This window comes from Carettochelys insculpta, chromosome 4, assembly GCF_033958435.1.
Source record: "Carettochelys insculpta isolate YL-2023 chromosome 4, ASM3395843v1, whole genome shotgun sequence".
Classification (NCBI taxonomy): Eukaryota; Metazoa; Chordata; order Testudines; family Carettochelyidae; genus Carettochelys; species Carettochelys insculpta.
In genome coordinates this window covers 7968884-7993424 of record NC_134140.1, presented here as the reverse complement: position 1 = coordinate 7993424, position 24541 = coordinate 7968884, and the positions used below count along the sequence as shown (strand labels likewise).

Genomic DNA, 24541 nt, shown 5'->3' with positions numbered 1-24541 from the left:
TCATCCCTTACTTCTGCATTTCGCTTAGTTTGGCCAGCTGAAGCTGGACTGGTCAGTTTCATTTTTTGATCAGTGAGCAATAGCTCAGTGCCATTGGTTTGGTTTCTAACGTTGCTGGGAAATGTTTAAGCCAAAAAGAGAATGCTGTTTTCATTTTCAGATGCAAACCCCTCCATTTACATTGAGTTTTGTACTGTCTGTTTTGGAAACAGTAATCTGAACTGGGGACCTACACTAGGTGGCAACATCCTGCCATCAGGGACTTGAACCCACTGGCTGCTTTGCAACATACGGCAGCATTTCTGCCCCCCCCAACATGGCCTCAAAGACCTACTTTTGCTAAAGACCATGTCTGGCATTCATACTGTGTGACTGGTCTGTAGCAGGAATTCTGTTTCACAACTCTCACAGGGGATATCCTTTGACTGTGGGAGCTCAGAAACAGAGACAAAGGCTACAGAAACACAACAGATGTGGAAATAAGGTCTTTGGGACAAAGATTTATTTACTGTGTACAGAGCCTCTAGAACAAAGGGTACAAAATATCAGTAAAGGCCTCTAAGTGCTACTGTAATACAAAATAAATCATCATGTTTTCTGCAGACTGACCTGAATCAACAACCCAGTATCTGTGAGAGCTCAGAGTTGACGTTTGGGACTTTGGCTCACCTGTGACATTTTCATGCACCGGCTGGGTGGAGGTACTTTCCTCATGTCACCTGCAGCTCAAACCCTGCTTATTTCACATTAAGCCACCGCAGAACATACGAAAGAAAATTTAACTTGGCTGTTCAGGGCAACAATTCCTCTGTGTTTGACAGACGTGCTGTGTGCCAGACTTCCTAGGCTTCACTGTGTCAGTGATGCTTCACTTCTCTTCATTTTCCTCCTGTCTATGTAGTCTCTTCCCCCTTTGCTATTCAACTCCACTTACCTCTCCTGTGTTATTAAATAACTCAGTTAACTACAATTATGGCACACAACTGGGGAGAAAGCTGTGCAGCCAAATGGAGTTGTATGCCTAGAAAAAGCTGAGTGTGTTCTGTAGCAAAGCCTGCGTGAGCTCATGTTCAATACATTTCAGGTATTTCTGCACAAACAAGAAAGGCGAGACATATACCAAGAAAAATTAATTCTTGTGCTAAGCTGCTCAACATAGCACAGAGAGAATCTGTCATTTGTTAGCGAATGAAAGAGCAGGAGCAGGTGGTCTCATTCTGGAGCAGCAAATGCATTTGTCTTCTGCTTTAATTACAAAGCTAGGCTTCCTCCCCAATTAGCGAACCTCAGCTGTCAAAAAGCTGAAGAGTGCTATCAATCCCCCATCACTGTTCAAGAGCTCCAGCACTCCATGCTCAACTATACAGGGCCAGGGAGCCTGTGAAGCTGCCTGTGTTACAGCCAGGACACCCCAGCCAGAGAACCAGATTACAACATGGCTATTTCCTGACCTGCCCGACAGTGACAGGCTGTAACACAGAAGGGAGCTAACCTGTGTGTTAAAGCCATGGCTGGTCATTGGGATGGCTCATCGCTCCAGGATGTGAGACTGGGCCCACCACTGGTGACATGACAATGGGCAAATGATTCATGAAAAGGAGCTCAAGCCCAAGCGGGGAAGATACCAGTGGTATCCGGCTCCTCCCACCCCCACATACTTGGAGCAGCCCGTTTTAGAGACTTTAAGGGCTTCTCCTTTGGGAATGCCCTTGTTGCTTTAATCACCCACAGCCCACGTGCAGGACCTTTCCCTCCAGGCTTTCACTCTCCTTGCCCTCACACGTTTGACTCTGACTGGATACAAACTCCATGCTCTTTCAGCTAACCATTGGTTCCAAGGCTTTGTGCTCCCTTGGCAGTGGTGGCCATCAACACAAGCCATTAGTGTAACTGGCAAGGGTTTGAGAAGCACGTCTAAAGCTGTGCTGAGGAAATGCCACTCAGGGGAGAACCGTTAGGAACATAAAAGAGGAGGAGTCATTAGGAGAACATCTGTGATTGCAGTGACCTGTGGGGGCAGCCCACATATGAGTCTACTAACCAGTTCACTTGCCATAGAGAAGATATTTGAAGATTTTCCCCTAGTATGGGCCAAGGATTGTGAGCCTGGGCTAGTAAAAGCTCTGTAGTCATCTTTTTGGACAGGCTGCAAGAGAGAGGAGTTTCCAGCACAGCAAAACTTGTTAATGAACTGAAGATGGGGGCAAAGGCAATAAAGGCTAATAGAAAACATTAAGTGACCTGACCCAATTATGCCCATGTAAAATGGGTGGTATAGAACAACAGAGGCAAAATAATGAAAACAAAACCAACATACAGAGACAGAATGTCTTGAGTAGAGGGAAAGAGCGGGGGTGGGGGCGGGGCAGGGAGGGGAATCAGATATGAGCGACAGGCTAAAGACATTTGCATTATGATGGGCAGGAGCAAGAGACAACAGCCTTGAAATGCACCACTACAGTCTGGTGTGACAATCTACTGGAGATGTGAGGATTAAGTGAAAACACATTTGGGATGGTGTATGCGATGCTGGTCCTGGACAACGGGGAAGGTGAAGAAACAATGAGAAGTAGAGAGGTGAGATACCTGTTGAGCAGTCCATCTGAGCCAAAGGGGAGTCACTCCCGGTTTTCATTTTTTTAGCACTGCTCTCTGAGGTAGACATGGCTAGAAAGTTTGTGGTAGAAAAATAGGAGGGTTCTACGTGGTTGCTGTGCTCAGGGCTTTGCTCCATGCAGTCCAGTTTCCTTTTCAAGGAGGACATGGTTATGGAAGAAGGTGCGACCATCCCTGAGGCCTGAGCCCTCCCAAGGAGGTTGGTGCCCGGGATGCTGTGCTGCAATAGGAAGTGGTCTATCCTCGCCTTTAGCGACGGGTGAGGGAGGGGTTGGGAGTGCTGGCTAAAGGCAACTCCAGTGAAAGGATCACTGGGCACCCTACCCCAGGAAGCCTCACTCCGGTTGCACTTCTCCAGAGTGCTCTGGTCTATCACCTTGCCAGAAGGCAGCAGCATGGGGAAGGGCATTATCTCCAGAGTGATAGGATCCAAGAACTCTTCTGGGATATCCTGAACCACATCGATCAGCCTCTGAAGACTCTGTTGTTCATTGTCAGAGCTGCTTAACGGCACACACTCACTTTCCATTGGCAACATGAAGCCAGTGCTCTGGATGCCCAAGCTCTGTGCCAGGCACTCAGAGGCCACTCGGAACACGCTTTCCGTCACTTCCTGTGGGCACGACTTGGCTGGCTGCCCCCAGACCTCCAGTTTTTTAATGCAAGGGAGGCCACCTCCTGCTACATGGGAGATGCAGATTTTTAAGTGCGATACATTGCTCAGTGAGGCAGGGCCTTTATTCCATAGGTCCTGAGATACAGAACCAGGATTGAAGGCAGCTTCCATCTGATGGAAAGGAGGCCGTGGCTTGAAGCCCCTGTGGCTGAACGTTACTTTACTTTGATTTTTTAGAACAGCTTTGCCCACCAGCGTGAAAATGTCTTTGTCCGACACAGGCTGACCAGCCAGACCCGAGAACTGAGGCTCGGGGCTGTTCCAAGAACTCTTGTTCAATGAGGTAGATGTATAAATGTCCAGTCCTGTGAAATTTTGACACCCGCCTGCTGAAATGTCTATGTTAATCCTGCAGATTTCTATGTTGAAGGGAAAAGAGAGAGTAACGTGAACTGGAGGCTTGATGAAATATTCACTGCGAAAGCCACGGTTCCTCTTTGCAAGGTCTTCGGAGATGAGGTTCTCAACTTCATAACCATCAGCAGAAATCTGTGTTTAAAGAGAAAAGAGAAGCTATTAGAAGCTGTTAGGAAGAAGTCTGTTAGAAGAACAGGTCTGTTCTGGTCTGGCTATGGTCTGAAGAAGTGGGTCTGTCTCACGAAAGCTCACCTAATAAACCATTTTGCTAGTCTTTAAAGTGCTACTTGACTGCTTTTTGTTTTGATTGTGTTCCTGAGTTGTTATTCTAAGTCTGCTGGGCTCTACACACCGATTTAGTACAATAGCATTTCTCAAGGTGTCAGAAGCATTTACCAGGGATGACCACGTCTCTTTAATTTAAGAGAATAAGAATTTAACAGAAAAGACTTACTTTATAGGATTTTGCGATAAATTCATTCAGGCTAAAAGATGGAGGAGAGGCTAAATTCAGCACTGATGTAAGAGGCAGGCAACTCCACATCATTGGAATCACCCTGTTTATATAGGCCAACAATGTATTCAGCTCTGTCTGGCAAGGGTTTTAAATATTGTATAAAAAAATGCTGACTTTCCACAGGAGAAAACCATGCTGCATTATTATTTTTAAGATGAAGGGGGGTGGGGGGAGGAGCGGAGGAGGGCTAACTATTCAAAATAGGCTTTGAATTAAGAACCAGGCAATCTATGGATTCCTAGGACCCAAAGGAAAACATGAAAGCTCAACTCCATATTATAATTAGTTTGGCACCTTACAGAGAAAAGTGGGAAGTTTTCACAGGGAATTTGGCATGGCAGAGAGAAGAAAGTATCTTATTTTGTAATTCTAAGTAAGTAGTTGAATACCCAGCTCTTACTATGAGGGGAGCGGGGGGGGGGGGGGGGGGGGGGGGGAAGGATAGCTCAGCGGTTAGAGCACTGGCCTTGTAAACCCAGGTTATGAGTTCAGCCCTTGAGTGGGCCTTTCAAGGATCTGGGACAGGTTACGTTAAATAAAAAAAACCTGTCAGGGATAGGTCCTGCTGCGAGTGCAGGGGACTGAACTCAATGACCTATCAAGGTTCCTTCCAGCTCTATGAGACGTGCATCTCCATGTTACAAGACTTTGCAAGCGTTACCTTTCATTTGAGGATCTCAGAACTAATCAATCCTCACAACTCCTCTAGGCGGTGGAACACTATTATAACATCATGTTACAGAGAGGAGCTTAAATGAAGCAGGGAAAGGATAAGGGCAATTTTTCAGAGCGACTGCCTAACGAGGGGGTTTAACCTGAAATATCAGCACGCTGATTTTTAGCAAAGGAGCACCCGCAAGTCCAGACAAAGTCAACAGGCACTGCAGGTGCCCATCACCCCAAATTAGCAGATGCAGAAAAAGAGGTCTTAACTCACCATCACACACCGCCTCTAAGCATGGCAATAAGATTGATGATTACTGAAAACCTGAGGGGCTTGCACACATAGTTATCAATTAAAAACAAATTTAACACCCCCACCCCCAGAAATTCCATCCAGTTTTGCAAAATTAAAAATTCCTCTTACGCTGTTGCTGTAACCTACCTGCCCATGCTCCTTTAAGTGTGATACCACAAAAGCACCCCTCTACACACTACACTGGATAATTCTAGAAGACATTGCTCAAGTGTTTCCTGAGGGATTTCGCCACAGAGCCTGGTGAGTAAAACTGGTTGTGTTTTCTTACAACAGGTTTGCTGGAGCATCTGAGAGAGCACTCCTACAGAGCAGAAAGAAGGATTCATTCTCTCCACCTAACCCAGGGATACCAGAGCCAACGCTCCATGATTTCAGTCACAGAAAACAATATGCATTCTTACTTTACCTTGTTACAGTGAATTCTTGGCTTGAACTGTGGGAGGCAGACGTTTATTACCATCCTTGCAATCTAAGGGCTCAATTTTCAAGCATCAAAATCGCTGGTAAAACTAAAAGCAAAACATAAATGTTAACAGTGGAAGATCGGAGACTTTGATGCAAACAGTTTCTGAATCAAAAAGTGAATTGCAAGTCTGACTGCTTACAAAATGCAGTTCAAATTCAAGTGAGGAAGGCTTTTGGCAACATAAGAGAAATCTATGCGAGTGTATCATGGAGATTCTGGGTTCAGATACAATTTAAAATAATTCATGATGCAAAAGAGGATAAAAACCACTTGAGAAGGAAGCACAGGGGATGAGTGTTTTTATGAAAAGTTCTCATTTGTAAGTAAACCAGTGCTGAGATCCCAGCTTTATCAAACAGGAATGTGTTCTGGAGAGCAGGGTTTGGAAGGGTCCCTGCTGTGACATCCATTCAACTTTGGGGAGATTTTCCAAAGTGCCTAATTCTCAGCAGCCTAATTCCCCTTTGTATCTTTGCAAGTAATCCCTGCTGAGAACTTGGTCAAATCACCTCAACTACTCTGTACTATGGCTTACACTTAGAAGCAGTGCAGCTTAGGGCGCTGGTCTAGGAGCCAGAAGACATTCTCGTCTTTGCCGAGTGACCTTGGGCAAATCATTTCACATCTTTGTCCTTGTTTCCTCTTCCATCCTGTGTTTGTCTTGTCTATGTAAGTTGCAAGCAAGCTGGGGCAGCAGTACAAAGCCCAGCACAATAGGGATCTGAGATCTGAGAGCTCAACTCTTTTGAAAAATGACCAGAAAACGAAGCCAGGAGAACACACAATCTTTCGCATTCAAAGAGCTGAGCAAGCTGGTTAGACCTGAATCTTTTTAAAAATAAGATCCGCTGTAAAGTAAGAATTTTAACCTTTTAAACTGGGCGTAAATGTAATTGTTTGAACAATCTTGTAATTACATACTTGCAACTTCTACCAAATAAAAAGGAACCCTTTAAATGATTTCCAATAAAGAGTATTCGCTCAGCCTAACTAGATTTTTGAAAGCTATTTTAGGTGCATAATGTTATTGTAAAATTAACTAAAATCAGGTGCTTCCTACACCTGTCTAGTAAACATGAAGACATAACACAGCCTGAACATCGATTAAGTGCAGATGTCAGAATACAGATAAATGGCAACATTGGCTCTAACGTCCAAATCGAACATAAAAAGTATCTCAAACCATGCACGGAAGAGTGACTTTGAATTGTATGTTACCTGCCTGATTGTTTTTGGTGGATCAGGCTTCGTGTGCTAAAAGGAAACCAGTGTATTCACATGTAATAAATGTCAATTTTGCATAAGGTAAACAGAGAGGCATTTTCAAGTCTCTATTTTTGAAATTTCTGATCTGTGATTTATAGCGGTGATTTGCTTGCTGCTGGAAATCAAATTTCTCAAGACGTATAACACTCTGTTTATCTGTCCATTCCTGAATGTTAAAGATCTCATGGAACTTCTAGTACACATCCAGCCCAGCAGTCCTACCTGGCAGTGACCTATATTAAATTATCAAGAGGAAAGCACAAGTCATTCCACAGTGCAGAATTACTTTAGGGGTCAGCTCATAAAGGAAGTTTCTTCCTAACCCCAGGCAATTTCTGGCTGGCTTACCTTTCAGGTTTACATCCATTTTACAATATTTTTTAGCCTATTCGCTGAGAATATCCATCGTACAATGTAAGTGCATCAGCCTTTTTTGAATTCTAATCAAGTTCTTGGCCTCAACTGTGTCTTGAACCAATTAGTTGTACAGGTTAATGATACACTGCATATAGAAGTTCTCTTGTTCAGTTAGCTGCCTTTCACTTCAATTGTTCCCTTGTTTTTATGATCACAGGATGTATATGTATATGACTGCCCAATTTGTCTTTGATCCGATTTACTAGAGCACTGGTTTCCAACTGGTGTTCCACGTCACCTTGGTGTGCTACTAGAACAATCCAAGTGTACCGTGAAATTTGGTTAATTTCCCCTCAGCGTATCTCTGCAAAGGATATAGTAGATTGGTGCAGAGCTGGTCTACAGAAACTAAGCCACTCCGCACTGGACAGGGAAAGACAGAAGGAAACAGTGAGGGAGGCATTGGACACCAACGGGCCCTGAGCCGCTGGCTGTTGTTGATGATGCAGGTCTGCAAAGAGCCATTGGAGGGGTGGGAGGGAGAACTGACAACTGCCAGCCAGCTGGGGCTCAGCAGCAGGTCATGTCCCGCTTCAGTGGTCTGGCAGGGAGGGGACCCCGCTATCTGGAGCTGCTGCTGCTACTGCCTCCCCTCCCCCGAGCAATTTTTAACATCCCATTTGATCCTTGTCTAGTTCGTTGTGTGCACCGTGTTGTCAACCTCTCTAGCAAAACCGTAACCATAGTAAATGTAAGTAAATGTGACGTTTATGAGCAACGGGTTGAGTTGAAAAAATTGGGTGTGCCATGGAATTGTTTGTCCGATTGAAGCGTGCTGTGTTACTGAAAAGCTTGGGAACCGTTGCATTAGTGTGTAGCTCTCTGCACAAATTGCTCTCTCGGAGAATAGTGCTGGCACAAGGAGACCACTATTTATCATGCTGACTAGTAACATCTCAATTGTTTCCTTATATTCCTCCATCTGTCAGCATGGAAGAAAAATCCTGTAAGGTTGAATTAATTTGTTTGTGCCTTTATAAAGCAGATAAATATAAAGTTAATTTGATTTTTAATTAGTATTTTCTTTAAACCACTGGGCTGACTATAATTTACATGCAGTGTAACAAATAAAATCCACCTTGGTATCAGCATAATGGCTCAAACTCAGATTGTAAATTCCACAGCATAAGGACCATCTCTTTGTGCTGTGTTTGAACAGTACCTAACACAGCAGTGCCATAGACCATGCCCGAGGCTCTTACACCCTATGGCAAAACAAATACATCTTGTCTGCCTGTTTCTGATGCTTCTTGCATATGAGAATTTCTTTGTGAATCTTGTCAGGGAGAAAACAGATCTACAAAAAACCAAGACCAATCTGTTTATTGAGCCAGGTCCTTATGCCGATGCCCAGCACTGAAGTGTGAGCTTTGGGCCAATATGATCATAGCAGCTTTTAAAGAGAACTCAGACTGGACATTACCAATGGTGATAATACGAAGAGGGTCCAGAAAAGAGCCATAAGCATGATAAAAGGGTAAGAACCTGCCTTAGAGCGACAGGCTCAATCAGCTCAAAGAGAGAGAGAGAGAAGGGATGATTTGATCACAGTTTGTGAGAGCAGGTTGAACCTCTCTAGTCCAGCAACATCTGCAATCGGCATGATTTTAGTTAGTCGGAGGACCACTTAGCATGGGTGTGGCCACGTTTCCCCATGGTCCCACAAAGTTTGTTTACATTCAACTAATCCCGACTCTCAGTGTTCTGTGCTGTTATTTAGCTCTAACTTACTCCTAAATGTCGTCTAAGAACCCAGTGAGCAGTGGAAGTGTTGGTGATGTGGTAGACAATATTGACCACCCATGGTCTGGCAAATTCTCTCACCTGGCACTGGTTAGGTCCTGAGGGTGCTGGACTAGAGAAGTTCAATCTGTACTTCCAGGGGAAACAAGTATTTACTAATGAGCTCATCCAGCTCACCGGCAAAAGTGTTACGCAATCCAAAGACCAGCAATTAAAGATAGACAAATTCAGACTGGAAATAAGGTGTAAATTTTTAACAGACGAAAAACTAACTGGAACAACTTACCATGTTGCCAAGGTTATGGTGGATTCTCCATCACAGGCAACATTTTAAATCAATACTGAATGCTTTTCTAAGAAGATCCGCTCAAGGAATTATTTTGGAGAAATTTTCTGAACTATGTGTTGCAGGAGCACAGATCAGATAATCACAGTGGACTCTTCTGCTTTCAGAATGTATGCTATTGCAGACCAGAACGTGTGCAGCTCTCAGTTTACTACAAAACGAACTGTTTCCAATGGAAAGATTCTGGACTGAGGAATAAAGAGCCCCTTTAGTAATTTTGAAAAAAGGGTGTGGGTCCCATCAGACACACAACAACAGAAATGCTATGTCATTTTGTGTGCTCTTCTTCTATTGAGAGCTATAAGGAACATTCTGGCTGAGGAGCTACCCATTGTGAGGCAAGTGCATGGATAGAGCCATGTGGGCTACTCATGTTCTGCGCAGTGTAAGGACTGATTTCCTTTGAGCTGAAACACTAGAGATTTAAAGTAAACTGTGTTGGGCCTACTGTTTGAGATAAATGTTATTCAGCTCAATAGGGCTGCAGTAAGCTTCTCAGGCCTCTTAGCATGCACTGCACCTTTTGTACACAAACGTGAACTATACCATCGAATAAGGCACCGGGGGGGGGGGGGGTAAGCGGGGAAAATCACAAAAGTAGTAGGATGAAGGGGGGAAAATCATATGCTCACCAATCCTTTCAACCCCCAAAATAATGATAAAAAAATAAGTGGGGCTAGGAACACGAGCTACTGTTAAGGTTGCCCAGCATTTTGCATTCAAGACCCTTTTTTCAGTTGCTCATAACCTTTACAAACTTTAGAAAATGTTTTTCTATTCAGAGAGTCTGCTTCATGCTGAATGTTTTCTGGTTCAGACTTAACACACAAGCAAACAGTTCAGCTGTTTTGCAGAGCAAGGCCAGGAAAAACTACCTTTTGCACATGTTAAAGGTTCTGGCTAGATTTTCTTTGAAAACCTCTGGTGCCCCCAAGCTTTGGAGCAACTGGAATTTGATGGAATTAAGTTTGGTGGGGGAGTGGCCTTTAGGCCAGGGATATGTTTTTTTGCTGTTCTTGTGAGAATCTGCCCAAATTGTAGCCAAATAAAAGGATTTTTAAAAGAACTGCAGTTTGCCTATGCTCAACAGAGCCTATTTTAGCAGCTAGATTCCACAAAGATTCCCTCTGCATTTTCCATGCTCCAGCCCAGGCATGGGCGGGATTTTCCCTGCTACTGCAGCTCTGGTCTGCTGTACACTGTGCTATGCCCAGGGACCTGAAGTGAGAGCAGGAAGACAGTCTCTCCTGCACTCTCAATGCTCCTTCTGCTGGGCCGAGGGAACCCAGAAAGGAACAATACTTGATTCAAATGCAGAGGGAACAAGAGCTAAACTTGGACTGTACGAGAAGAGTGAACACATTAGAACAAGGAGCATATTGGGATGGAGTGGGAGGAGAAGACTTGAACAGGAAATTGGCAATGGGGAAAAAGGGAAAACTGGAATTGTCTGGGTACTTATAAACCAATAGGTGGGGGGAACTGGAATCAATTGAGGAGGTGGGAGGAGACTGGGACTATTTGAGAGACAAAGGGCACATGCACAATTACCAGAAGGGCGATGCAGTGAGATCTTCTGTGTTCGATCTAGTGCGACTAGCCGGGCTGTGCTGTGCTAAAGCAAATGATCACCATCAACCCTGATACTCCTCACAGTCATGAGGAGTAAGAGAGGTCGATGGGAGAGTGTCTCCCATCGACCTCTCTCTGTGGGGTGTCAAGAAAAATTGATTTAGGATAGGTCAGCTCCAACTCACTATTAACATATCTTAAATCAATGTTTTTCCCTGTTGTGTAGACCTGGCGAGACACCTGATGAGGATTCAGGATTTGGGGGGAGAACTAGGTTTGGCGGTCCAAAAAAATCTGGAACAAGAAGGGAAGTGAACACAGACTGGAATGAGCCCAGGGAGGGACGCTGGAACTGGGATCCAGTGGGGACACAGAACACGGGCAGCATGAGGGACCCCATGCCCACCCTGTCGGCCATCCCATAAAATCAGAACAGGAGCCTGATGTGAGGTGAACTGGGAATGGTTGAGCAAAGAGGCTGGGAGGAGGAGCAAGGAGGGGTGAGTCTAGGGACTTGCTGGGCCTAAGAAGTGGCGACTGGAGTTAGCCGGGTGAAAACACTGGGACACAGTGAGGTTGGAGGGGATGGGAGAGAAAGGGCTGCACTTTGCGGGGTGGGGGAAGAGAATGAGTTACACTGGCAACCTTAATTTGGACACTGAAAGTTTTGTGTGTGGAATATTACAGTAGGATCTACTTCTACTCCACTAAAATATCACTATTATTACAGGATTATCACTCCAAAACTTAGGATACCTGATAAGTCAGCATGAAGTGATGGAAACCCATACAAGCACAGCACAGAGGAGAGCTCTTTCTTCAGAATATCTCCCTGCTCAATCATTGCTATGATTCATATCCTGCTGCCATCCAAATTTAAGTTCCAAGCCTTTCTGCCTTTAAAAATGACATTCGTTTGATGTACAAATACAGTAAGGCACATATCTATGCTATGTCAAAAGGTCCTACACCACTGGGATGTCAAAGGTCCTTCAACTAATTACCACCTTTACACAACAGCTCCTTTGCCAGCCACAATTCATGGTTGTAGGAGAGAGATTGTAGATATCGTGGAATACTTGGTCCAACTGTCACAGCTAAGCCCCTAAACAGCCATCCACGCAAACTGTCCAGCACCCTGCTCCAGCCAACATATTCCACCCATTCGGCATGCACAGTAACCTTAGACCCTCCCCTCAGCATATAAACCTCATTAACTATGCACTCAAATTAATACGTCTTCCCAGACAGTTACTCGGAAGCCTAGAATATCTGCTGAGTCAGTGGGAAGACAAAGAAACAGGGATAAGCACAGATAAAATCTCATTTTGTGCAGCATGTTGCCAGGTTCAACCATCCCTGGGCCCTGTGAGAACCTGGTGGAGTGCTGGAGCCCAAAGATTTGGGTGTAGTTGGATCTTGACAGCTGATGACAGGAAGAGGGAGTAACAAAGAGCTGGTTGTGCCTGCAGTCAGTGGGCAGCTCTGGGCACAAAATTTGGGGAACACGTACAAAGGACAACATTGTAGTACATGGAAATAAGAGTTACCTTCTTCGCTCTGTTAACTTTACCAACCGCATCCGGTGTCAGCACAGGCATTCTGCTACTAAAACAATTTATTAATATGGGATCTGAAGTATAACACGGCATAAAATAAGAGGAATCTGATAATTTGCACACTGCTCCAAAATGTGCTACGACCATTACAAAGACCTGTTCCCTACCCCTAAAGATTTTACCATCTAATTTTAAATGTGCCACAATATGTACACCAAGATAGAGTGTGTGCATTTGAGTGTGAGAGAGAGAAGATATGCTAGACAGTAGCAATACAAAGCTTCTGCAACACTGCCTGGTTTATGTGATTCAACCCCAATTTGAAAGAATCACTGTAAGAAGGATACATATATTTCTAGGCCAGGGGTCTGCAACCAAAATTGCAAGATGAGCCATTTTTTCAAATTCAATTCAACAATTCTTCTTCAGTTCTACAACAGAAAGGGATCTAGGGGTTATAGTGGACCACAATCTAAATATGAGTCAACAGTGCAATGCTGTTGCAAAAAAAGCAAACATGATTCTGGGATGCATTAGCAGATGTGTTGTGAACAAGACACAAGAAGTCATTCTTCCGCTCTACTCTGCACTGGTTAGGCCTCAGCTGGAGTATTGTGTCCAGTTCTGGGCACCGCAGTTCAAGAAAGACATGGAGAAATTAGAGAGGGTCCAGAAAAGAGTGACAAGAATGATTAAAGGTCTAGAGAATGTGACCTACGAAGAAAGGGTGAAAGAATTGGGCTTGTTTAGTTTGGAAAAGAGAAGATTGAGGGGCAACATGATAGCAGTTTTCAGGTATCTAAAAGAGTGTCGTAAGGAAGAGGGAGAAAACCTGTTCTTCTTGGCCTCTGATTACAGAACAAGAGGCAATGGACTTAAACTACAGCAAGGAAGGTTTAGGTTGGACATTAGGAAAAAGTTCCTAACGGTCAGGGTGGTCAAACAGTGGAATAAATTGCCAAGGGAGGTTGTGGAATCTCCATTGCTGGAGATATTTAAGAACAGGTTAGATAGGTGTCTATCAGGGATGGTTTAGACAGTACTTGGTTCTGCCATTTGGGCAGGGGGCTTCCAGTCCTAGTATTCTATGATTCTATGAATTATAAAAATCAACCTTTCAAGAGCAACGATGCATGTGAACAGGACACAGTCCTTAATAAGTGACATCAAACTGTGCTTTTTCTCACCCCTATTTTAAGGGCCATGCACACAATGATTTGTAACAGTTACAAAGTTGTTACGCCTATCACCAGACTTTCCCCACCTCAGCCCCCAAATCCTCTGCCTATCATCAGGCTTTACCTTTGCATGCCACAAACCTGCCCCCCCCCCCCCCCATCACCAGGATTAACTCCTCCGACCTGTAACCTTCCCCCCCGCCCCTAGGCTTAACTCCTCTGAGCCCCAACCTCCCTCCCCCCACCTCCAGGCTTAACCCTTCTGAGCCCCAACGTCCCTCCACTAAGCGTGACCCAAGATCTATGCTCCTTCTAAAGGTTTTGGTGTGTACACACATGCACGAGAAACCAATGGCCCACATCCATCCCACTCCGTTCCTACAGCAACCTCATCCATGCCACTCACCATCTTTGCTATGAGCCCAAGAAAGTGGAAGCCCAGGAAACCTTCCCATATCACCCAAACTAGAAGCAACCAGGACACAAGGGAGCCCGTTTTTCCTGATTCCTAGACCAGTGGTTCTGGAAATGGCAGCTGAAGGCAGACTTGTATAGCAAGGAGCAGGTGTACAGCTATGAATTCACAAGGATTCTTCTGCGAGTGTCCCAACTGCACTGATACATCATCTTGAAGGAGGAGCTGGGTTTTCACAAACTGAGCAAGCAAATGCACCAGCTCCTGTATGAAAGCAAAAGGTGTTGCGGATGAAAGAGCGTTACCAGAAATTTTATTTGTAACCAAATCACTCTGGTTCCTGTTTACCAAACAGAACAAAATTGGGATTTACAGCTGTAGATGAAGCACCAGGATAAACCTGCTAACATGGATGCCAAGGCAGCTCTGGCTACATAGCAGCCACCAAGGTTTAAAGTATATAACTCTAATATAGGGACCAGAAACAACAGAGAGAAGCATTTTTATGGCTATTTCAGTCTGTATAGCCAGGCAGATTCTCCTGCAGAATGTGGCTCAAGCATTAATTTGTCAAATGGCATTTGATAACACTGTCAGTCTTAAAGAACTGAGTTAAACACTTTGTGGCGCAGGTAGCTCAGCTTCTCTGAATGAGTCTGTCTCAAAGGTAACCATTCCCAGAAGGGCAGCTCGACTACCACATACCCCAGTTTCTGCAGCTGCCTCCTTTTCAAGCTGTGCAGTCCCAACAATCGTTTAGTGCCATAGCAGTAGTGGTTCTTGTTCGACACCTGAATAGCTAGCTTCACCTCTCTGGGTTGCGGCCTCAGCTGGGAGGGATAACCTTCAGGAGAGGTTTTTGGCTTACTCAAAACACTTAAAATGAGGTCAGTCAGAGTAACCTCATATGAGGACGCAGAATGATTCTCAATGCACTGAGTCTGCTTCTGTTCTGCTGCCTCCTTCTGGCTACCAGTCTCTGTCTGAGTTTTATTACCTACAAGTGACTTGCTGCTGGACTTTCCCTTCAGCAGCTGATCCATTAAATTATCTGTGAGACTAACTCCAATGTCTTGCATTTCTCCTTTAGCAGCCAGGGTAGCTTCTAAGTTAAAAGGTAATGGTTTTCGGTCTATGCCCAAGTGGATCTCCACATCCTCTGATCTAGTGTGAGGCAAAATCATGTGGTGTTTGACATACTGGGGCCCACCTAACATTGCTTCAAGTAGAGAGACAACTTCTGTCACGTCCGGCCTCGTGCAGGTTTCATTCATTATTAAATTCCACAGCATCTCAGTCAACTCTTGCCGAAGCTGTGGTGTAAGGCGATTACCTTTGTAATCTGGGCACTCTATCTCCACAGTGCCATCAAGAGTGAACAGGTCCTTTCCCAGATTAAACTTACTGTCCCTAGTTAAGTGAATAAATTTGGGACTCAGTGCAAAATCTATCAGGTCATCTGGGAAGCGCCCAGCAAATGCCAGTGCCAACAAACAGGTGAGGAGATGTTCAGGGAAATTCTCAAATTCGTGCATCTTTCTGTACATTTGCTCTATGAGGCTGGAATAAAACCGCTCCGCATTTGGTGGCTTGTAATTCAGGCATCCGTATGACCACAAGAATTTGGCAATATCTTTGCTTCGACAGTACATCACCCTGGAGGGCAATGAAGAGGCTACTGCATTCATAATACCTTCATCAAGGTAACGCAGGGCTGCACAGGCAAGAGTTATGTGCATGACACCCTGGATGCCTATAGTACCAATTCGAGGAGGAACAACTTTCCCAAGTTGTTTTAAGAATTCTACATGATCAACATGGGTATAGCGGAACATCTTAAGTACATTCACTAAAGCATAATTGCTCATGTCTGCCATCTGGGCTGACACCTTGTCTCCAATTTTTCTCATGAGATCCACTGAAAGGGCACTGTTGGACTTGAAGAATCCTAAGCAAATGGTTCCCACTTCCTCCAAGTTGAAGGAATCCAAGTACTTCAACACTAAGATCTCCAATTTCTGCATTAAATCTTGAGGCACTCGCCGGCTTTCGCCTATGATATAAATCAGCTGAACCAGCTGGGGCAAGGTGAGGTCTTTCTTATGCACAGTAACATAACTGAATAAGATCTGTAAATAGCGAGGCACGCTGCGCCCCAAGCAACGCCAAAGGTCAGCCACCAGCAACACTTGATCCAGGCTCATGTCCCAGACCCGACAGCAAAACTGAGTCTCGTACACCTTCAGCATGGTGTGGTTTGATGGAATGGCTAAACGGACAAAGGACTTTAAAATATCAGTGAGTTCTAAGGTGCTAAACAGCTGGATGTTTTCAACTCCATAACGACACAGCATTGAAAACCTAGTATTGGATCTCACAGTCACGTGCTGCTCCACCGGCAAACAGCTCAGCTTGCAAAAATATTCAACAATGGTTCCTGGGACCAGGCCACTCTTCAGCATAGTTATTTTGTGTAAGATTGAGTCACCTTCTTCTAGAGGAATAACCTGTAAGATCTCAGGCTTGTCATAACTTAGAGATTGGTATTCAGGCCTGTGCTTCTGAAACATTCTGGGGTCTTCCTTAGTGTCGTAGGCCTCCACATCAGTGTCAAGCAATAGGTCTTGTTTAGGCTCCAAAGTGATTAGTTGCGCTGACTTGGCCTGTGTGGGAAGAGTTTTATAGCCCTTCAGATCCAGCAATGTGGTTTTTGTGCTTGACAAGCTTCGAGAACAGGCAATGCTGTATCCGTTCTGGACCTGATTAGCATTAATGTTGGAGAATTCATTTTTAAGTGGTTCTTCACTGTTACTGGCAGCATACTGATGGGATGCAGTTTTGGTTCTCGTGTAGGCTGATGGACAATAAGGTACTCTGTACTCCAGAGGGTTCAACAACCTGATAGTAGCTGCAGCTGTAGCACCCGAGTTGTTCACTTCAGAGTTCTCATCCTCCTTTCGTTTTTTATTAGGAATTCTGCTCCTGGCCCCCGACTTAGTTGTAGTTGAAAATGCAACCATGCCACGAACTCCTCCTGGAAATCTTCGGCATATTATCACTGTAGCCATGGATCACAATTTACTGGGTTCAGAACTGCCTCCAGGTACTGAAAAAAGGGCAGATGAAGAATGAGTGGCTGCCATCCGTCATGATGCATTTTTAAAAACATAACCTTTAACCCTCTAGTAAGTTAGATGGCAAGAGAGAGACTTGGTTTCCCAGAAGGTTCACAAAGAGTTACTCAATCTCAGGTGTTTTCCTGCAAGTCAGCAGTTAAGAGTACTGTGCAAAACTACCACACACAAAATCTACTCAAGGTCAACTACTCAAGTTATTTTGCAAAACTGAAGACCTGTTGCGTGACTTAATTGATAGGATTGACAATGTAATGGTTATAAGTAGCTTAGAAAATGGCTGTCAGATTAGGGGGAAAAAATCTATTTCTTAAAATCATTAGATTTCTAGCCTTCAACATTTTAATAACTATGTTCAAAACACTAATAATTCCATTAGATTGTGTTTCAGATGACTCAATTCTATCAAGCAGCGCCAGCCAGAACCCCAATAGTTCTAAAAATGAGGCCCGTGGATGACCATTGCTCCACTGATGGACATATTTAGAGACTGTAAGGTTGGAGTATTAGGAAGGGCTGGGAATACAGGAGACAGACTCCCTTTTACTCAGCAACACTCAGAAAGAAAGCTGGAACAAAAACAGCCTGCCAGAAGAATAGGCACCCTAAGGCCTAAGCAAAAGCAAGTGGCTGTTGTTAGTGACTTAACACAGGGTGGGAAGAAAAGCAGAGGTAGAATGAAGAGAGGGCAATGAAAAGCACGAGCAAAAACCCCCAAAGCCAAAAGCTGCTGTCCCACTATCACACACTGGAAATTAATACTTAAAAGACTTGTAAAGATCCCAGAGAGAGAGCTCTATTCTTTAGATGTTTTCTGGGGCCTTGACTAGATGAGTGCTCTCACCACTGCTACTGCAGAAGGCAGGCAAGGCTGGGAAAATCGGCCAACGCAAAGATCTAGTGTAGGCAGCTTGGGCCAGCAGCCAATTTAGCCTGTTTAGGATGAATCAGAAGAATGGTGATTCTTTGCAGCATCAGGTCACTGTTCTTTGTAACATACACTTCCCACAAGGCGTGTGGTTGCAACCCCTGAGGAAGCATTAGGCTGCCATCTTCCAGCCTTAGAAGAAAAATGTGGTGGAACTACCAAAGCTCAGTGAAGACACTACAACAGCAATTTATTTCAGCTTTTTAATGCGCTCCTTAGCACAAAAGCCTCCAGCCATGGGGACAGTGATTCATTATAGATGCCTTTATGAACTCTGACTGAAAATACAGGAGAAAGCAAAAGGAGGAGGGAAACGCTTAGCATGAGAGAAATCAAAGCTGCAAAGAACAAAAATAAAAACAAAAAAAATTCTAGAGAAAGAATTAAGGAAAAGATTGCTAAAAATAGAGAGGGCAATTTATTTTTGCAAATATTAAAGGTTTGAGAAAACTAGCTTGCAGCTACCCCCGTCTCAAGCCTTATCTTTGTCTAAACTACACTGCTTGGGGTAGTAACTGTGCTCATCCCTGTCAGCACTGCACAAAATTTGGTAGCAGGGTGCCGAACCCCATACCGCCTCCTTACAGCAATTCATATATTCAGTACCCCAGGAGCAGATCTGCGCAATGCAGAGATCAGGTGAGACCATAATGGTTCCTTCAGCCATGACAGAGTCACTGCAACACACAGTTTCAGACCTCAGATAATGCTGCAAAAAGCAAACAGGTAATCCCTACGTGTGAAAATGCCATACTACTCTTGTAATCTCTCAGATGCTCTGATAAAACAAACAATTATAAAAGCCCATCTTCCACTATATGTACACTAGAAATAGAGCAAATAGCAATAACATACTGACACAAAGCAAGCCCAAGCAAATCCACTGTCAGCAGCAAGTAGGAATCTTTCCTCCAGCCTTCCCTATCAATGTCTGCAGAACCCCAGATTTTCATTAAACACATTTTTAGTTCTTAGGGTTGTCAGGGCAACCTTGAGCTGAGCATAACTGAAAGTGCCACCCTCCCAGGCCTTCAGATAGATATGGTAAAGTATGATCTGTGAAAAGCCCCAAAACTGGCTCCCGGGCACAGCCTGAGCAGTCAGCTCATATGCTGAGAATCACCTTCTCAATGGAAAAACAATGAGAAGTCCTGTGGTACCTTATAGACTAACAGATTCGTTGGAGCATAAGCTTTTGTGGTCAAAGACCAACTTAGTCAGATGTAAGGAGTGGAAATTCCAGAGGCAGGTATAAAGATAAAGGCACACGAAAAGAAGGGAGTACCAATCACAAGGAGGGCCAGACCTAACAAGGTCAATTCAGTCCAGAAGGATGTCGCCCTCTTCCAGCAGCTGGTGTGGAGGTGTGAGCACCCAGAGAGTAGAAACTGCTTTTGTAGTTGGCTAGCCATTGCCAGTCTTTGTTCAATCCTAAATTGATGGTGTTAAATTTGCAAATGAATTGTAGCTCTGCAGTTTTTCTTTGCAGTCTGTTTTTGATTTTTTTTTTTTTGCTGCAGAATGGCTACTTGTAAATCTGCTACAGAGTGTCCAGGGAGACTGAAGTGTTCTACAGATTTTTGTATGTTACCATTCCTGATACCTGATTTGTTTCCATTTATTCTTTACACAGAGACAGTCCAGTTTGGCCAATGATACAACACAGGGGCGCTGCTGGCCCATGATGGCATATACTACATTAGTAGATGTGCAGGTGAATGAGCCCTGATGGTGTGGCTGATGTGCTTGTGTCCTATGATAGTGTCACTGGTGTAGATGTGTGGGTTGAGTAGGCACTGAAGATTTTTTGGAGGGATTCGTTCCTGAATTGGAGTTACCTTGGTGCAGTGTATAGTTGGTGGTGAGAACTGACTTCAGGATGGCAGGCTGTCTGTAGGCAAGGACTGGCCTCATGCATCTGAAGAAGTGGGTCTTGGCAGATAAGCTTTTGTGGGCTAATAAATTTGTTAGTCTATAAGGCACCACATAGCTTCTCGTTGTTTTTGTGGATACAGATGAACACAGCTACCCTCTGATACTTTTCAGTGGAGGCTCACCTAACTCTGAAACCAGCTCCTCTCCCAGCAGTCTGCAGGCTTCAATCAGGCCTGGTCCAAGACAGCCTCTGACTGTCAGATCACTTTACGTGCAGGACAGAGTTTTCTCCACAATCCTTTCTGGTCTACTCTCTATGCTTTACATTAATTATTCCAGTAATAACACACACATTCAATAATGCAAGGGATGCTCATTAATAAAGACAAATTATTCTGCTTTGCCCTTCTACCCAAAGATCTCAAAGTGCTTTTCTACCATTAGTGAGCTAACCTTCAAAACATCCTTTTGAGATAACTATCTCCATTTTACCCAGGGGAAAGTGAGTCACAGAACCAATCAGAGATGTGAATATGGATCACAGCTCACCCGAATGATTAAGACTCCTGTTAGAAACAGGATTAACTGATTAACTATTTTAACTCAGGGGTTACTGCCCAGCCCCACTGTGGACAGAGTTCACCAGAATAGGCCAGTTAACCAGTAAGTGTCATGTTTACTAGTTAACTGTTATAACATCCCTAGTAGAATGGTTTGGTATGAAGTTTTGTAAAACAAATCAGAAGTGCTTTGGGAAGAGCTAGGTAGAATTAAGAGTTTATTCACCTATCCCTTGATTTCAAATCCATTGAACTATTCCTCCTGAGAGCTAACAGAAGAACAAGAAGAAAAAGAAAGAGGCGGGAAAGGGACAGAGGACAAAAAAATGCCAAGTCTTGAGAGAAACTCTAAAGTATCTTCCTTGCTTGTCACTTAGTTTGTGTTACTCCAGTCTTTGGAGCTCCACTACAACCCAAATGAACTTGCAAATTAAGAGGCATCCTGCATTTCCTCCTTCACCTCCAAATGTGTTTTTTTACAGGTCCCTCTTCCCACCACGAGTGAAATGCCAGCGGCAGTAGCCCCTTTTGTTTCCTTCTGCTGCTTAACCTTTGTATGTTTTCCTATGCTCCTCTCCATATGTGAGCATGCTGCCAACATCTCCTCTTCTCTCCATCCATTCCTCCTGGAAACTCACTTCTGCTATGTCATGTATGAGACAAAAATTAAGCAGCAAACATAACTAGACCCTCATTATGACACTCACTTTGCGGGTTATGCCTAATACTGGCTCCAGTCCTGCAAGTGGATCTGGATGGATGGACCCTAACGGAACGCCAGGGAAGAAAATGGTTCCTATTGTACTGATTCAATTGCAGAGGAACCTCACACTATATCGCCTATGGGACAAAAATCATACCATTCCTGGATTTAAAGCATCTAATACGCTCTTGGACACTCAAAAGTTACAAGTGTATAATCAAAGATCTCAATTGCCTTATACATTACAAGGGTAATTTCCCCAACTTGATATTTGCTGGAACAGTACACATCCTCCTTAATTAATCACTGGTTAATCACTGGTCCTACCAGTGGCAGGTAGCCCCTTTTTCCTCTCCTTCCAGCCCACACCCTGCTATACAAATCCTAGATTCTACCTGTGTACTCCAATAATGTGATGAAGGGGGTCTTACCCACAAAAACTCATGCCCTAATAAATTTGTTAGTCTTTAAGGTGCTACAGGACTGCTTGTTATTTATGAAGCTACAGACTGACACAACTACTATCCCTCTGAGCCCATGAAAAAAAATTGGTGTGTCATCCCCATCACAGGCTCATTGCTACATATCAAATACACTATGTATTAAACACTATGCCAGTCTCACAGCTTAAAAATGGAAGGGAATATATTCTCTTCCCAACAAAATACTAGGAAATCTAGAACGAAATATTAAAGTTGGGTGTGAATCGGCATGTTTCCAATGTGCCTCAGGTTTGGCTACGCTGCACGCCTGTAAAGCATCAACGACAAAAGAAGAACAAAAAAAAAAAATAAAAAAAAGGCAATTTTGCTCAGCAGAGCTGCTACAGTTGGGTGCTCAGAGCGTGCGGCGCGGTGGCAGCTCCCCGGGGCGTTGCGGACCCAGGGCCGGGGAGAATTAGACACAGGGGCCTGCTGCCACCTGGTGCCGAACAACGCAGACACGTGTGGGAACCTGCAGGCTCTGGGCTGGAGAGAGGCGCTCGGGACACGCACGACGCGGGGTCACCCCACGGGCAGCGGGCTCGCCCTACAGAAGGGAGCGAGGCGCCTCCGCACTGGCACCGATCTCCAGCAGGTGGGAGGACACGGGCCACGGCGGGCCCGAGAGCGAGGGACGTGTGCACGGCTCACTGTGCGCGCCAGGAACGCCTGCCCCGGCCCAGCGCACACGCAGCCCCGGGGGGCGGCGGCACGGCACGCGCAGCGCTGGGCGCGCGCACACACGCACGCTCAACGTCCGTGCGGGGGGCGCGGCGCAGAGCACGACACGGGCCGCGCGCTGTGCCCGGGCGGAGGGAGGCGGGGGGGTCAGCCCGCGGCAGCCCGGCGCTGACAAGGCCCGGAGGCAGGAAACGATGGGTGTCGCCCCACCCCCGGCCGGTCGGTCGGTCGGTCGGGATCCCCCCGCACTCACCGGGGCCCGAGCCGCTGGCTGCCTCTCCGCCGCCGAGTCTCGCCCTCCTGTCAGCAATCGCCCAGCCCCGTCGCTGCTGAGCGCTTCCGGTCACCTGACTCCTCTTACGCACTTCCGCCGCGACGGAACGAGAGAGGCGCCAGCCGCGCCTGTAATCAGAGCGGGAGGTGCAGCGCCTGCGGCGTAGGTGGGCGCCCGCCAGAGAGCGCTAGCTCCCCGCACGGTCGGCTGCGCCCCGCCCCTACGCCGGCGGGCTTCTGCCGCCCGCCCGGGGCGGAGACGTCGTGAAGGCCACGTGGTGCCACACTTAGTTGTGGCTTCCTGTAGCACCAAGCCAGTGTCATCCCATTGCCACGGCAGCACCCTGCTTAGTTGTCTGTTCCCCCCAGCACCACGCCAGTGTCATGCCATTGTCACACTTTGTCATGCTTCCCCTGCGTGCAACACCACATCATGCCAGCGCCATGTTTAGTTGTTGCTTCCCCGTGGCCTCACGCCACGTCACAACAGTCACACCTTTGTTTCTACCATGTGGTCACGCTGTATCACACTAGTGTCACACCATTGCCACACTTTGTCATGTCACTGCCACATGGTGTCATGCCAATGTCATACCAATCTCACACTTTCCCATGTGTTTCCTATGTGGGGTCATGTCACATCACATCATTGCCGTTCTTTGTCATGTGTCTGCCACATGGAGTCATGGTCATCAGACCAGTATCATGCCATTGCCATGCTTTGTCATGTCCGTCCGCCCCAAGTATCAGGCCAACATCAGAAAGACGTGTGGCTTTTTGCAGGGCTAGTACAGGCCTCATCATCTGAGCCCTGTGCAGACGCTGCGCTGGCCAGCAGCAATGTCGGGAGGAAACATGTAACAGCAGCTCCTGCTGGGTCCAAGGCAATCACAGGTTGGGGATTTTAAAGGGCAGCTACAGGCCTGCTCAGTGCACCGTCCCTTCAGCAGCATCCCCCTGCTCCCGTCCTGGCCAGTGGGAGCAGAAGGGGCCCTGTGGAATAACTGTGAGGAAGCAGATGTAATGTGACTGGGTTGGACGATGGCTGACGTGCTCAGGTTGCTGGGAATGTGGTGATGCTGAACAGTGTAATATACCAGCACGGGGTGTGTGTGTGTGTGTGTGTGTATGTGTGTGTGTGAGAGAGAGAGAGAGAATCAGACCTGCTCTTGTCTGGGTGTTGCAATGAACCGGCTTGGTGTCACTGACTGAGCCTGCCAGCCCCCACACTCTGTCAGGGCTGGGGCTCGGCTAGGGGAGTTTACCCATTTGTGCTTGGGGTGTGAAGCCCACTTCCTGTGTGTGAGATTTTCCCAGTCGGGTTCCAGAACACAGGGAGGGCAAATGGCCCAACACTTCAATTAATTTCAGGGAGACTCAGGGCTCTCCCTGATCAGCCCCTCCAACAGCCTCTGCACCCTGTCCCTCGGGCTTTATCTGATGCAGCCCTCAGCCTGTGCTCCCCCTCCCACTGGTGCTTGCTGATCTGACCCTTCTTCAAGCCTGTGGTCCTCCGTCTGACCCTCAGCTATCTGACACCCAGCCTATTGTCTTCTCCCAAACCCTCAGCACCCAACCTCCCAGCCTGTGCACTTCCTCTTAGATCCCTCCTGACCCAGCTCCCCATCCCCTGATCTGAAACACTCCCCTGCGATCTCCCACCCTGATCTGACTCTCCCCAACGTGTGCATCCCATCCCCTTGACCTTCACCCTCTGCCTGTAACTCACCATCACCTATCTGACTCCCCCCAGCATATGCTCTTCATTCCTCTACCTCTCCCTCCCCCTGCCCCACCT

The 24541-nt window shown here is 45.9% G+C and overlaps 2 protein-coding genes across 5 annotated transcripts in view; both read right to left on the bottom strand.

Annotated features, from left to right (window-relative positions):
* UBOX5 (U-box domain containing 5) overlaps positions 1–22803 on the bottom strand; it is a 32026-nt gene extending 9223 nt beyond the window's left edge. For 2 of the 4 annotated variants that reach the window (XM_074992237.1, XM_074992234.1), the window contains exons 1-3: positions 22724–22803; positions 5552–5654; positions 2587–3781 (exon numbers count right to left, since the gene is read on the bottom strand). In XM_074992237.1, the coding sequence (XP_074848338.1) occupies positions 2587–3781; positions 5552–5605 (1249 nt within the window). In that variant the 5' untranslated portion in view covers positions 5606–5654; positions 22724–22803. Of the gene's footprint in view, positions 1–2586; positions 3782–5551; positions 8149–9323; positions 9429–22723 lie in introns of those variants that run through there. The other 2 variants (XM_074992236.1, XM_074992235.1) reach the window with 2 other exon arrangements.
* FASTKD5 (FAST kinase domains 5) lies at positions 3680–22785 on the bottom strand. The gene is made up of 5 exons (XM_074992232.1): positions 22724–22785; positions 14099–17213; positions 5552–5654; positions 5272–5446; positions 3680–3781 (listed from the first exon to the last, which is right to left on the bottom strand). The coding sequence occupies exon 2, from the start codon at positions 17173–17175 to the stop codon at positions 14707–14709; it is 2469 nt and encodes an 822-aa protein (XP_074848333.1). The 5' UTR covers positions 17176–17213; positions 22724–22785; the 3' UTR covers positions 3680–3781; positions 5272–5446; positions 5552–5654; positions 14099–14706.
* Positions 22804–24541: the final 1738 nt, after the last annotated feature.

Excerpts from the sequence above, each read along its gene's own strand:
- FASTKD5 (XM_074992232.1), bottom strand. The coding sequence starts at position 17,175 with ATGGCTACAGTGATAATATGCCGAAGATTTCCAGGAGGAGTTCGTGGC.